Source organism: Coregonus clupeaformis, chromosome 7 (genome assembly GCF_020615455.1).
Source record: "Coregonus clupeaformis isolate EN_2021a chromosome 7, ASM2061545v1, whole genome shotgun sequence".
Classification (NCBI taxonomy): domain Eukaryota; kingdom Metazoa; phylum Chordata; class Actinopteri; order Salmoniformes; family Salmonidae; genus Coregonus; species Coregonus clupeaformis.
In genome coordinates, this window is record NC_059198.1 from 6,811,720 (window position 1) to 6,825,402 (window position 13,683).

At 45.7% G+C, this 13,683-nt stretch overlaps 1 gene segment (V, D, J or C); it reads left to right on the plus strand.

The window, feature by feature from the left end:
* The first annotated feature begins 7,711 nt into the window (after positions 1 to 7,711).
* On the plus strand, positions 7,712 to 8,227 carry LOC123491169. The segment is given in 2 exon segments: positions 7,712 to 7,808; positions 7,908 to 8,227. Coding segments are annotated over 2 exon segments (363 nt in total).
* The last annotated feature ends 5,456 nt before the right edge of the window (positions 8,228 to 13,683 follow it).

Below are 13,683 nucleotides of genomic sequence, written 5' to 3' on the forward strand. Positions count from 1 at the left end.
CTCACCCTCTCACCGTGCCCTCCAGGCAATACGCTTGACCTCATCTTTACTAGATGTTGTTCTTCTACTAATCTCACTGCAACTCCCCTCCAAGTCTCCGACCACTACTTTGTATCCTTTTCTCTCTCGCTCTCCTCCAACACTACTCACTCTGCCCCTTCTCAGATGGTAATGTGCCATCGCAACCATCACTCTCTCTCTCCCCCTACTCTCTCTTCTTCCATCCTATCATCTCTTCCCTCTGCTAAATCCTTCTCCCTCCGATCTCCTGATTCTGCCTCCTCAACCCTCCTCTCCTCCATTTCTGCATCTTTTTACTCTCTATGTCCCCTATCCTCCCGGCCGGCTCGGTCCTCCCTTCCTGCTCCGTGGCTTGACGACTCATTGTGAGCTCACAGAACAGGGCTCCGGGAAGCCGAGCCGGAAATTGAGGAAACCTAGACTCCCTGCGGACCTGTCATCTTTTCACTCCCTCCTCTCTACGTTTTCTTCCTCTGTTTCTGCTGCTAAAGCCACTTTCTACCACTCTAAATGTCAAGCCTCTGCCTCCAACCCTAGGAAGCTCTTTGCCACCTTCTCCTCCCTGCTGAATTCTCCTCCTCCTCCCTCCTCCCTCTCTGTGGATGACTTCGTCAACCATTTTGAAAAGAAGGTTGACGACATCCGATCCTCATTTATTAAGTCAAATGACACTGGATCAACACCAATACTGGAGGAGCAGGCTATGCCAAATCCCTGGAGGGACAGATTGAACTGACCAAAGACTGCTCAGTGAGCATGACACATCTGAAACTGTCTGGTCTGAAGGCAGAGATCTCTGCTGTGTATTACTGTTTACGTTGGGTACAGTGATGTGAGTGGTGGTGGAGCTGTTCAAAAACCCTTCAGACACAGATAGAGACAGTCTGTGGAACATTTACAGAAACACACACTTCATTAACCCTTCTCTGCAAACAGCGGGATAGACAACCTTATACTTGAATATGAGAGGTCCCCACCTCAGAAACACTGTCTATGCTTCATGAATAAGGCCTCTGAGTTGTTCCTTACTTTATTTTGAGAAAGGGCAGAAAATACAGTAAATATGTACAAGTCATTGTGTGTAGGAGTCATCTTTTACAATGACAAGGATTTTGCTCTAGCCCTAATCTAAATCAATTAATCAAATCAGCTGCCCATAAGGACCTTGACTGTCCAAATCAGATCTGCAAAAGCCTGCACACCCAGTAGCTCTCCAGGAAGAAGGTTGGCCAACCTTGACTTAACAGGATGGAACCCAGTGACAACCTCTGAATTTTGAAAATCCATTTTATTTAATAGCAAAATGACATTTGACAACATTCCTATCTGTAGATAATGTAAGACTTTTTCATAATTAGTTGTGATACTCGAATTGAAAGAACAGTGCTACGATTCTGTAAAATCACACAGAAATATCTGCTGAGCATGGATTCTGCAAAAAGGTTTTTAACAGGGTGATCCTGGAAAGAGTAAAAACAGTGGTGGATGCCAAACTCAGAGACCACCAAGCAGGGTTCTACCAAGATCTCTCTTGGAAAGAACCTTCAGACAGAACACACAGCTGTGTTTTATTGTGCTGGTGGCCACAGTGATACAAAGCAGCACCAGACCTGTACAAAAACCCATCCTCTGGGGACAAACTGTATAAGAAGCTATTTATAACCACTCTGCTGAGTTCAACCTTTAAAACACAAATGTTTTACATATATGTGTTATTGATGAAATCTCTACCTGTAACACAGAGAAGTATGTAAATAAAAACCTCTCATTTACATACAAACACATTTATTACCAGATTTTTCTATCAAGCATTATACGTACATAACAACTTCATATTCCAATAACACTGCTGTGTTGTATTGTACAAATATTGGTAACATGTTTTGCTTATTGTATAAAAGTATATTATCTCTTAATATACAGGAATGTATTTTATACAGACTACATTGGAGTATCAAAAGGTGACAAGTTTTCACAATTTTCACTGTTATTCTCAAATCTTTCAGATTTCCCTCTTCTCCATACGCAAATACCACTGTGCCTCTCTTTCTCTCTATCTACCTCCCCCTTATTGTTAGGCTTTATATAAACAGTCTTGGTGTACATCCCTCTGAGTCCTGGAGAGTAGAGAAGAGCAGCTCCCACCAGTTCAGCTTCAACATAAACCATGTTCCCTGCATCTCTGCTGCTGCTGCTGTTGATTAGATATATTGATAGTGGTGAAAGTATATATTATAAAGATAGTCTGAAAAACAAGTTCAGCATCACCAGAGAGACTTCCAGCAACACGTTGTTTTTAACAGGACAGAGTCTGTAGACTGAAGACACAGCTGTGTATTATTGTGCTCACTTCTACAGTGACACAAACCAGCAGCAGACCTTTACTAAAACTCACTCCTCCCTTCTGCAGTTAAAGCTATATATATCTACCAGAAGGGGGCGACCTGAATCTGAATGTAAAACTCAAACCTCCCATGATCTAATGACTACAATATTTACAACATAAAAGTTGTTAATGAAATAACACAGGTTAAGCATGTGAAATAAAACAATAAAACACAAAGCATCAATCTCCATTACAGCCGGCCACGACCGGGAGACCCATGGGGCGGCGCACAATTGGCCCAGCGTCATCCAGGGTAGGGGAGGGAATGGCCGGCAGGGGATGTAGCTCAGTTGGTAGAGCATGGCGTTTGCAACGCCAGGGTTGTGGGTTCGATAAAATAATGTATGCGATAACTGTAAGTCGCTCTGGATAAGAGCGTCTGCTAAATGACTAAAATGTAAATGTAAATAACCTCATAAACTGTCACAGTAGAAAACAGTTCATTAAAGGTGAGCACATGCATTATTACTCTTATCATCAAAGTCTATGAAATATACATACATATGCCCACATAAAAGTTATATAGTAAAACATGATTTCCCTGAATACATATCTCATTACTGCTGTTTCAGTGTCTCCCTGTCAGGTCTCCCAATACAGTACCAGGACCATAGCTGTATAAAACCCATCCTCTTGAGAGATACTGTATAGAATATGGAAGCTGAAAATCAGATGTAATGCTCCTCCGTTCCACTCAATGTAGGGACAAATAAATGTTTTATCCATATAATGTTCAACAAGAATGTCTAGCCTATCTTCTTTGTTAATAAATCAGAGGAGAAATAGTAAATATATCATATGCACCTAAAATAACGGGACAGCTTTAGCTAAATTGTGATACAAAATATTGGCTAGCCTTGCCACTAGGTTCTGGGACAAAACATGGGGTAGCATACCACAATTACTGAAATGATACAGCATTATGACAAGCCAAAAGGCATCCTGTAGGCGTTCATCTTCCCTGGCCAAAAGATGGTGCCATGACAACACAGTTCATCACTGCAACAACTGGCACTCATTATGTACACATAGAAAATGTATAATTTGTTTATTTAGATCCCCATTACCTTTTGCAGAGGCAGCAGCTATTCTTCCAGGGGTCCACAAAAAAACACAAAACATGACAAGTAACAAAACACTGATAGACAAGGACAGTCACACTAATGTGGGGGGATTTTAGTCTCTTTGAATACTGGACACCAAACATCAGAGAAAAACATAATAAACCTCTGAATCCAGTCAATGCAATTGTTTTACCAATGTATTAGTCAGTTGTTTTGGTATTCTGTCAGTCAGTTGTTTTGCTATTCTGTCAGTCAGTTGTTTTGCCATCCTATTAGTCAGTTGTTTTGCTATTCTGTCAGTCAGTTGTTTTGCTATTCTGTCAGTCAGTTGTTTTGCTATTCTGTCAGTCAGTTGTTTTGCCATCCTATTAGTCAGTTGTTTCGCTATTGTGACATACTGTAGTTTTTTATGAATGCCTGTCATCTCTCTTTCTCTACACTCCCATCTCTTTCAGATATACAAAGCATTTGTTTGACCTCCTCCCCTGCTCAACACAAACCTCCTGGAGAGTCAGTGAAACTATCTTGCCAAGTCTCTGGCTATGCCCTGACGGACTATGGTACATCTTGGATACAACAGCAGCCAGGGAAAACACTGTAGTGGATTGGGATCATCTGGGCCAGTGGATCCATCAAAACTCACCCACCCATAAACGGTTGGAATTATATGTACCCACCAGGAGTGGGCAATCTTAGCCTTTACATGAAATATCCTACTATGATCTGATGACTGCATGAACTAGATGTAGTATCAGTCTCTAGTCATAACACAGGTCTACTGTAGGATAAGAACAGATATATAGGTATAACCAATACCCTCAGTATTCCCTTTATCATACTAAGGTTGATACTTTGCTATGTTTTCACTTATAAAGCCCTTTTACGGAAAATCCCACTGTACCTAACATCATTACTAAACTTTAGAGATAGGAGTTACCACACCCGGTCTCAGGGATGGCTAATTATGGAAATTCCTTTGGTCTCTACTGAGTTAGGTAAATCAGCTTTTAGTTTTTCGCACCTTATTTGTGGAACAATCTTCAAAATGTTCTTAAATGTGATGTTCTGGTGCCTCAAGGCCAATTCAGAAAGCTGATTGAGGACCTTATTAGTGGTGCAGTGGTCCAAGGCACTGCATCGCAGTGCTAGCTGTGCCACTAGAGATCCTGGTTTGAATCCAGACTCTGTCGTAGCCAGCCGCTACCGGGAGACCCATGGGGTGGCGCACAATTGGCCCAGGGTAGGGGAGAGAATGGCCGGCAGGGATGTAGCTCAGTTGTTGGTTCGATTCCCACGGCGGGCCAGTATAAAAAATAATGTATGCACTCATTAACTGTAAGGCGCTCTGGATAAGAGCGTCTACTAAAATGTAATGAATGTGGGTTTTTTTATGACAGTGTTTTTCTTTCTGCTTGCATTTTGTATTTATATTTTGATTTGTGTATTTTTTGTAATTTATGTAATTCAGGGCTCAACTGTAAAAGACACCTTCGTCTCAGTATGACTCCCTGATAAAATAAAGGTTAAATAAAATAAAATAAAATAAAAACAATTGTACAGTTATTCTCAAACTGTCCTGACAACTCTTTATCAGAGTTAGTGTTGCAAATGGGAAATGTATTCTCCATCAATTTACCTGTTAAAAAATACATACCATAAATAGGAAAACAAACAGCAGTATCTTATCACAACAGAACATATTAAGATGGCCTACCAGTTGATCAGTGGGTATTAATCAAAGGCTCCTTTGATTGGTCCTCCTTTATTGATGTCTCTGTTGAAGGCTGTTTCTGCTGAGGACTGTCTCAACTACCTTTAGAGAAATACACAGATCACCATGTTTCCTACCACAGGAATACTCTTACTGACAGTCTATCTGACAGGTGAGGATATGCAGCCTAATTATACGTTTATGAAGGAAATAAATGGACACATTAGCTTTTAAATTCAACAATATCTATACTCTCTATTTCTACAGGTATTCATGGTCAAACACTGACTGAGTCTGGACCAGTGGTTAAAAAGCCTGGAGAATGACCTGTACAGCCTCTGGGTTCACTTTCAGAAGCTAAGAGATGGCTTGGATCAGACAGGCTCCTGGGAAAGGACTTGAGTGGGTTGCTTTTATTAGCACAGCTAGTACTCCCATCTCTTACTCCCAGTCAGTGCAGGGTAGATTCACCATCTCCAGAGATGACTCCAGCAGTAAGCTGTACCTACAGATGAACAGCCTGAAGAGTGAGGACACAGCAGTGTATTACTGTGCTAGAGAGTCACAGTGGTTAAACTAATGGGAGAAGCCATACAAAAACCATCTGGAATAGAAAGGATGTGCTTGCACAAGCGCATGCACACACATCATCTGGCCGTGATAAGGAAATGAGACCCAACTAGATGTTCACATACAGTATCATATCACAGTGACACAGAGATAACTCACCTGTTAGATACATTGTTATAGTGTTGTTGATACACCAAGAGATATCCCATTATCCTAATTTAACTGATGTCTCAATACTTCAGTTAATTGATGGAGGATCTGCAATGTTTTGAAGTATCATGTGATATTTCAGTTCATAAGAATCATTCTTCTAGAAGTTTTCTTTTAGAATAAAATCATTAATGTATCCTTATATACTTTTTGTTGCCGATGTATGTATGACAGAGTCTTATGAACATGTGGATTAACTAAATGATTTAGTTTCACGTGGTACAATCACAAACATAATCTAAAGAGAGTCTCTGAGTTTTCACATTGTAAAGGTTGTGTCCAGTAATAGTGGTGATGGTCCTGAAGTGTCTCTTATATTCCCACTCATATACTGTATCTCCCACCATCTCTCCATGTCAATGCAAACCCTCTCTCTGGTTCTTGCCCTACTTCAACAGTGTCTGTCTGTCCTTAGAGGCCCTCTGAGTACTGGAGAGTAGATAAGAGCTGCTCACACTAGTTCAGCTTCAACACAAACCATGTTCCCTGCATCTCTACTGCTGCTGCTGCTGCTGGCAGATGTATCCTGTGAGTTTCTCTGTTCATACAAATTGACATTTATTACAACTCTGAAATGATCATTTCTAATTTCTGATGAAAACTGACAATGATGTGTATTGATGTGTGTTTCCCTTCCAGGTGTCTACTGTGGTATTGAACTCATCCAGTCTGGTCCAGTGGTTATAAAACCAAGAGAGTCTTTCAGCATCACCTGCACATTCTCTGGGTTTTCTATATCCTCTTATTGTCCTGGATGGATACGACAAGCTGAAGGCAAAGCTTTGGAGCATGGTGGTTATACATTTATTAGTAGTACTTCCACTGTAGATTCACTAAAGAGCATGATCAGTTCTGGATATGACAGCTCCAGCAGTACAGTGTTTCTAGAAGGGAATAACTTCCAGACTGAAGACACAGCAGTTTATTACTGTGTCCGTGAGACACAGTGATACAAACCATGACCAGAGCTGTACAAAAACCCATCCTCCAGGTATTCATTATATATTAAGGACTCATTAAATAGAACAGAAATGTTTCTCCTCATCAAATGTGTAAACGAATACAAGCCCACTCTGGCGGTGATGGAAATGTATTTCTTAGTTGTTTGCCAATTATACTCCTGATATAACTACATTGTGTTCTAATTGATGTCTATCAAACATTCAATGAACTCATTCATTATCCATTACTTTAATGTTTTAATTATTCATATAATAAAGTTGGCCAATACCGAACAAGAAGGTCTAAGCTCTTTACTATCAAAAAGATACAAAGTATTATGATATAAAATATGTATATATATATGCAACAATTTAAAGACTGGGCCCGGTGTAGCTCAGTTGGTAGAGCATGGCGTTTGCAACGCCAGGGTTGTGGGTTCGTTTCCCACGGGGGGCCAGTATGAAAAAAAATAAAAATGGTATGCATTCTCTAACTGTAAGTCGCTCTGGATAAAATGTACAATTGACACTAATCTATTATGATATCAAACATAGTGTAAAGCTCATTGTATGACAGTTCTGCCGATCATTATACTCCACTATAAGTCTGGCTTTTTACATGGACAACACATTAGAGTATTTAGAGCTTGTACGGTTATTAAATATTTATTCCCCTACTGATATTCCCATTCATTGTATATGTCCTCTCCCTATGCAAATTTAACCTAGCCCCTCTCTTCCTTTCTCTCCCTCTACCTCCTCCTATATAAAACCTCTCTGTATCTGAGAATTCTAGTACGTCCCTCTGAGTCCTGGAGAGTAGAGAAGAACAGCTCCCACTAGTTCAGCTTCAACACAAACCATGTTCCCTGCATCTCTGCTTCTTCTGCTGGCAGCTGCCTCCTGTGAGTTCCTGATTGTAGTCTGATCAGTATAACCTGTGTTGCTGTGATACTGATGTGACTCCTTGATTGATCTGACCTGTCATTCCTCTCCCTCCTCAGGTGTCCACTGTCAGGTCGTACTCACACAGGCTGAACAGTCAGTCCAGGGGACCCCCGGGGGATCCCTCAAACTCACATGTGCCTGTAGTGGAATCACTCTCAGCAGCAGTTACATGCACTGGATCCGCCAGGCACCTGGAAAGGGACTTGAATGGGTCCTTTATTATTATAGTGAAAGTAGCAAGGGCTATTCTCAGGCAGTACAGGGCCGATTCACAGCATCGAAGGACAGCTCTAACTTCTATCTGCACATGAGCCAGTTGAAGTCAGAGGACTCTGCAGTGTATTACTGTGCTAGAGACTCACTATGGTTTAACTAATGAGAATAGCCGTACAAAAACCATCTGGTAGAGAAAGGAAGGACGTGCACAAACACACAGAAACACACACTTTATCAGTGGACCGTGATAAGGACATGAGCGACAAATAGATGGTCACATACAGTATCATAACACAATGACACACACCTGTGAAATACGTTGTTATAGTGTTTTTGATACACCAAGAGAGGGCACTCTTCCCATTTTCTTAAAATACAAGCCAATATTTCAGTAAACTGAACAATCCTCCTGGAGAGTCAGTGAAACTATCTTGCCAAGTCTCTGGCTATGCCCTGACGGACTATGGTACATCTTGGACACGACATCAGCCAGGGAAAACACTGGAGTGGATTGGGATCATCTGGGGTGGTGGATCCATCAACTCTGGAGCCTCTTTTAAGAGCAGATTCACCATCTCCAGAGACAGTAGTAATGTACTGTACTTAGACATCACCAGTCTGCAGGCTGAGGACACAGCTGTGTATTATTGTGCTCGGGGGTCATGGTGACACAAAACAGCACCAGAGCTGTACAAATTCTCACCCACCCCATAAATGGTTGGAAATATATGTACCCACCAGGAGAGGGCGATCTTAGCCTTTACATGAAATAAATCCTACTATGATCTGATGACTGTATGCACTAGATGTAGTATCAGTCTCTAGTCATAACACAGGTCTACTGTAGGATAAGAACAGATATATAGGTATAACCAATACCCTCACTATGAAACATGTATTACAATTTTAATTGGGATTGATTCAGTGTTTGTTTCAGAAGTATTCCCTTTATCATACTAAGGTTGATACTTTGCTGTCACGGGTTACAAAGCCAGAACCCAGAAGCAGACCAGGACAAGGTGAGTTGAAACGAAGGTGAGTATTTATTAAACAGATTCAAAAACGATGCTGAATAATCCAGGGAACAGAGCGGGCGGCGGAGATGAGTTGGTGGGGGTGCAGTGGCAGGTCCAATACTGGCTCGGCAGCCGCCGACCACCAGGCAGGGGTTGGGTGAAGGTTCCGGGTGAGTGACTGCAGATAGAACAAAACGGAGGTAAGTACACAGCAAGCCAACAAGGTGCAAAACAACAAAACTAACGCTAGAAGCTCCAAGGCTGATACTCTGACAAACATACTGTTCATGGCTAACGATCCGGCAGGGAATGGATGTCAGGTCAGAGCTTAAAAGGGTGATGATCAGGACCAGGTGTGCAGATCGCTGATGGGATGCAGGTGCGGTTATTCAGGAGAGCTCCCCGCCAGCAACGTCGCCCGGCAACCAGGCAGGGAGCGTTCCAGAACCCTCAGGAAACTGGAGATTCCGAGCAGAAAATGACAACACAGGCAGGAACCGACTCAGGATGCAGGGTTCATGACAGTACCCCCTCCGCGAACGCCACCGGGCGGACTACCCGGAGCGCCAGGATGGAGGCGGTAGAAGTCACGAAGGAGGTCAGCATCAAGGATCTGTCGCCGAGGAATCCAACTCCTCTCTTCAGGACCATACCCCTCCCAGTCCACGAGATACTGGGAAACCCCGGCCCCGCCGTCTGGAATCCATAATGCGTCGCACCGTGTAGGCAGGACCACCTCCGATCATCCGAGGGGGGAGGAGGAGGAGGCGGAGGGGGCAACAGAGGACTGAGGAGAACAGGCTTGAGGCAGGAGACATGAAAGGTGGGATGGACTCTGAGCGTTCTCGGTAACTTGAGTCGAACTGCAACAGGATTGATCACCTTCTCCACCACAAACGGACCAATGAACTTCGGTGACAGTTTCCTAGACTCAGTCCGTAGAGGAAGATCCCGTGTGGCCAACCAGACCCTATCTCCGATGGTATAGGTGGGAGCGGGAATCCGGCGACGATTCGCCTGGAGCTGATAACGGTCAGAAACTCTAAGGAGGGCCTTTCTGGCCCGATGCCAGGTCTGGTGGCAACGACGAATGTGGGCCTGAACAGAGGGCACTGAGAGATCCTTCTCCTGAGAAGGAAACAAGGGAGGTTGGTCGCAATACAGGCACTGGAAGGGAGACATCCCAGTGGCAGATGTAGGGAGAGTATTGTGGGCATACTCAACCCAAGGCAACTGAGAGACCCAGGAGGTGGGGTTGGAGGAGACAAGGCAGCGTAGCGTGGATTCCATCTTCTGGTTGGCTCTCTCCGCCTGACCATTAGATTGGGGGTGAAAACCAGATGTGAGACTGACTGTAGCTCCAATGGCCAAACAGAAGGACTTCCAGACAGCAGAGGTAAACTGAGGACCACGGTCGGAAACGATGTCACTGGGCAACCCGTGGACCCTGAAAACCTCCCTAACCAGGATCTCGGACGTCTCAGAAGCAGAGGGAAGCTTGGAAATGGGCACAAAGTGGGCGAACTTGCTGAATCTGTCCACGATAGTCAGAACGACCGTGTTCCCCTCAGAAGAGGGCAACCCAGTGACAAAGTCCAGGGCCAGATGCGACCATGGTCGCCGGGGAATAGGGAGGGGGTGAAGTAGTTCAGAGCTGGGCCGATTGGCACTCTTATTCTGCGCACACACTGGGCAGGCAGCAACAAACCTCTGAGTATCCTCTCCCATGGCAGGCCACCAAAATCGTCTGCGAAGTAACGCCATCGTCCGAGCCACGCCAGGGTGACAAGCCATCTTGCTGGCGTGGGACCATTGGAGGACAGCAGAACGAACCGACTCAGGCACAAACAACCGACCGGGTGGACCGTTACCGGGACCGGGCTGCGTCCGAAGGGCCGCCATAGCCTCCTCCTCAATCTTCCACATAACTGCTCCCACGACACAGTTCCGGGGAAGAATCGTCTCGGTCTTGGCCCCACTCTCCTCCGTCTTGGAGAACATCCAGGACAAGGCGTCCGCCTTGCCGTTCTTAGATCCAGGTCGGAACGTCAGGGAAAAATTAAAGCGTCCGAAAAACAAAGACCACCTGGCCTGACGGGAGTTGAGACGTCTAGCCGATTGCACGTAAGCAAGGTTCTTGTGGTCAGTCCAGACAATAAACGGTTGCTCCGCCCCCTCCAGCCAGTGGCGCCACTTCTCCAAGGCAAGCTTCACCGCGAGAAGCTCCCGGTTACCCACATCGTAGTTCCTCTCCGCAGACGAAAGACGACGAGAGTAGTAGGCGCAGGGATGGAGTTTACCGTCAGTGGAGCATCGCTGGGACAGGATGGCGCCAACCCCCACATCAGACGCATCCACTTCAACGACGAACTGACGGGCCGTGTCAGGTTGAGAGAGAATCGGTGCGTTGGTGAATCGCCTCTTCCAAATCCAGGAACGCTCGATCCGCCTCCGGATTCCAATTGAAGGTCCTGGTACTGGAAGTCAGGGCAGTTAACGGAGCGGCCACACGGCTGTAATCCCGGATGAATCTGCGGTAGAAATTCGCAAACCCCAGAAACCTCTGGAGCTGCAATCTCGTACCGGGCTGGGCCCATTCCAGAACCGCCCTAACCTTCTCCTGGTCCATCCTAAGCTCTCCCCTGGAGATGATGTACCCGAGGAAGGATGTAGTGTGGGCGTGAAATTCGCACTTCTCGGCCTTCACGAACAGGCGATTCTCCAACAACCGCTGCAGAACCTGCCTGACATGCTGGACGTGGTTGGAAGGTTCCTTCGAGAAGATCAGAATGTCATCCAGGTAAACAAACACAAAGAGACCGATCATATCTCTCAGGACGTCGTTCACCATACTCTGGAATACAGCTGGAGCATTGGTCAGTCCAAACGGCATCACCTGATACTCGAAGTGACCCATCGGTGTATTGAAACCCGTCAACCACTCGTCCCCCTCTCTGATCCGGACCAGGTGATACGCATTGCGTAGGTCTAGCTTGGTGAACACAGTAGCACCCTGTAAGGAGTCGAAGGCAGAGCTCATCAAGGGCAGGGGATACTTGTTCTTAACCGTGATATCATTCAACCCCCGATAATCAATACACGGTCGAAGAGAGCCATCCTTCTTACCCACAAAGAAGAATCCTGCCCCTAGGGGTGATGACGAGGGACGAATGAGACTAGCAGCTAGGGACTCCTTGATGTAGGTCTCCAAAGCCTCACGTTCAGGTCGGGAGATACTGTATAACCGTCCCTTGGGATAGACAGCTCCAGGGAACAGGTTGATGGCACAATCATATGGTCGGTGGGGAGGGAGTGACAGAGCCCTCTGCTTACTAAACACTTCCCCAAATCGTGATATGTCTCGGGAACCAGGGACAAATCTGGGGGGTTTAGCCTCAATCACCTGACTGGGAACCGAATGGGAACAGGCAGTCTTGAGACAGTTAGCATGACAATCAAGGCTCCAACTAGTTACCTTGCCAGTCACCCAATCGAACGTGGGATTGTGTTCTTTCAGCCAGGGGTATCCAAGGACCAGAGGAACATGGGAAGAAGGCAGAATGAAGAATGAGATCACCTCAGAATGATTCCCTGACAACAGCATCTTAACCGGTTCAGTCCTCATCGTGATACGTGCCAGACTACTGCCGTTCAGAGAGGTAGCTTCAATGGCTTCCGGTAATTGCTCCTTGGAAAGCCCCAGCTGTTCCACCACTTCGGCATCAATAAAGCTTCCATCGGCACCTGAATCGACAAAAGCGTTAATCGCTAAGCTCTGATTCCTGTTCATGAGGGTAGCCGGGAAACGGGGTCTGACAGAGGTATTGAGAGGTTGAAACTGGCTCGCTAAAAGTCCTCCCAACTTTAGCGAGCCGAGCAGTTTGACGACCGCCGGGAACAAGTGGAGATGTAATGTCCCGAACTACCACAGTAGAGGCAGCAGTTGGTCTTACGTCTATGTTGGCGCTCCTCCTTGGTTAACCCGTGCCGCCCCACTTGCATGGGTTCAGAATCGGGAGGCAGGACCTCTCCACTAATCCTGTGTGGTGGACAATGATCGACGTATTCTGGTCCACCCCCCGACCCGACTGGGAACTGAGAAGCTGATCGATTGGACGGGCCCCATTGCTTCTCCCTCCTTCGCTCTCGAACTCGGTTATCCACCCGAATAGACAAGGCTACCAAGCTGTCCAGGTCACTAGGCTCCGGATAGGAGATCAACTCATCCTTGAGCTGCTCCGACAGGCCCTGGTAAAAGGCCACTTGCAGAGACTCCTCATTCCACCCACTCTCCACAGCCAACGTCCTGAACTCGATCGCGAAGTCGGCAACGCTGCGAGTTCCTTGGCGAAGTGAAAACAGGCGCCTAGCTGCGTCCATACCTCGGACGGAATGGTCGAATAGCTTCCTCATCTCGGCCGTGAACTCCTGGTATGAAGCCATGCAGGTGTCCTGTCCTTCCCAAACGGCTGAAGCCCACTCCAGCGCTCGACCACGCAGCAACTCAATAACAAAGGCTATCCTAGCCTTGTCTGTGGCATAAGAGTTGGGCTGTAGATCGAACACTAAGCCACACTGCATAAGGAAAGAACGGCATCTT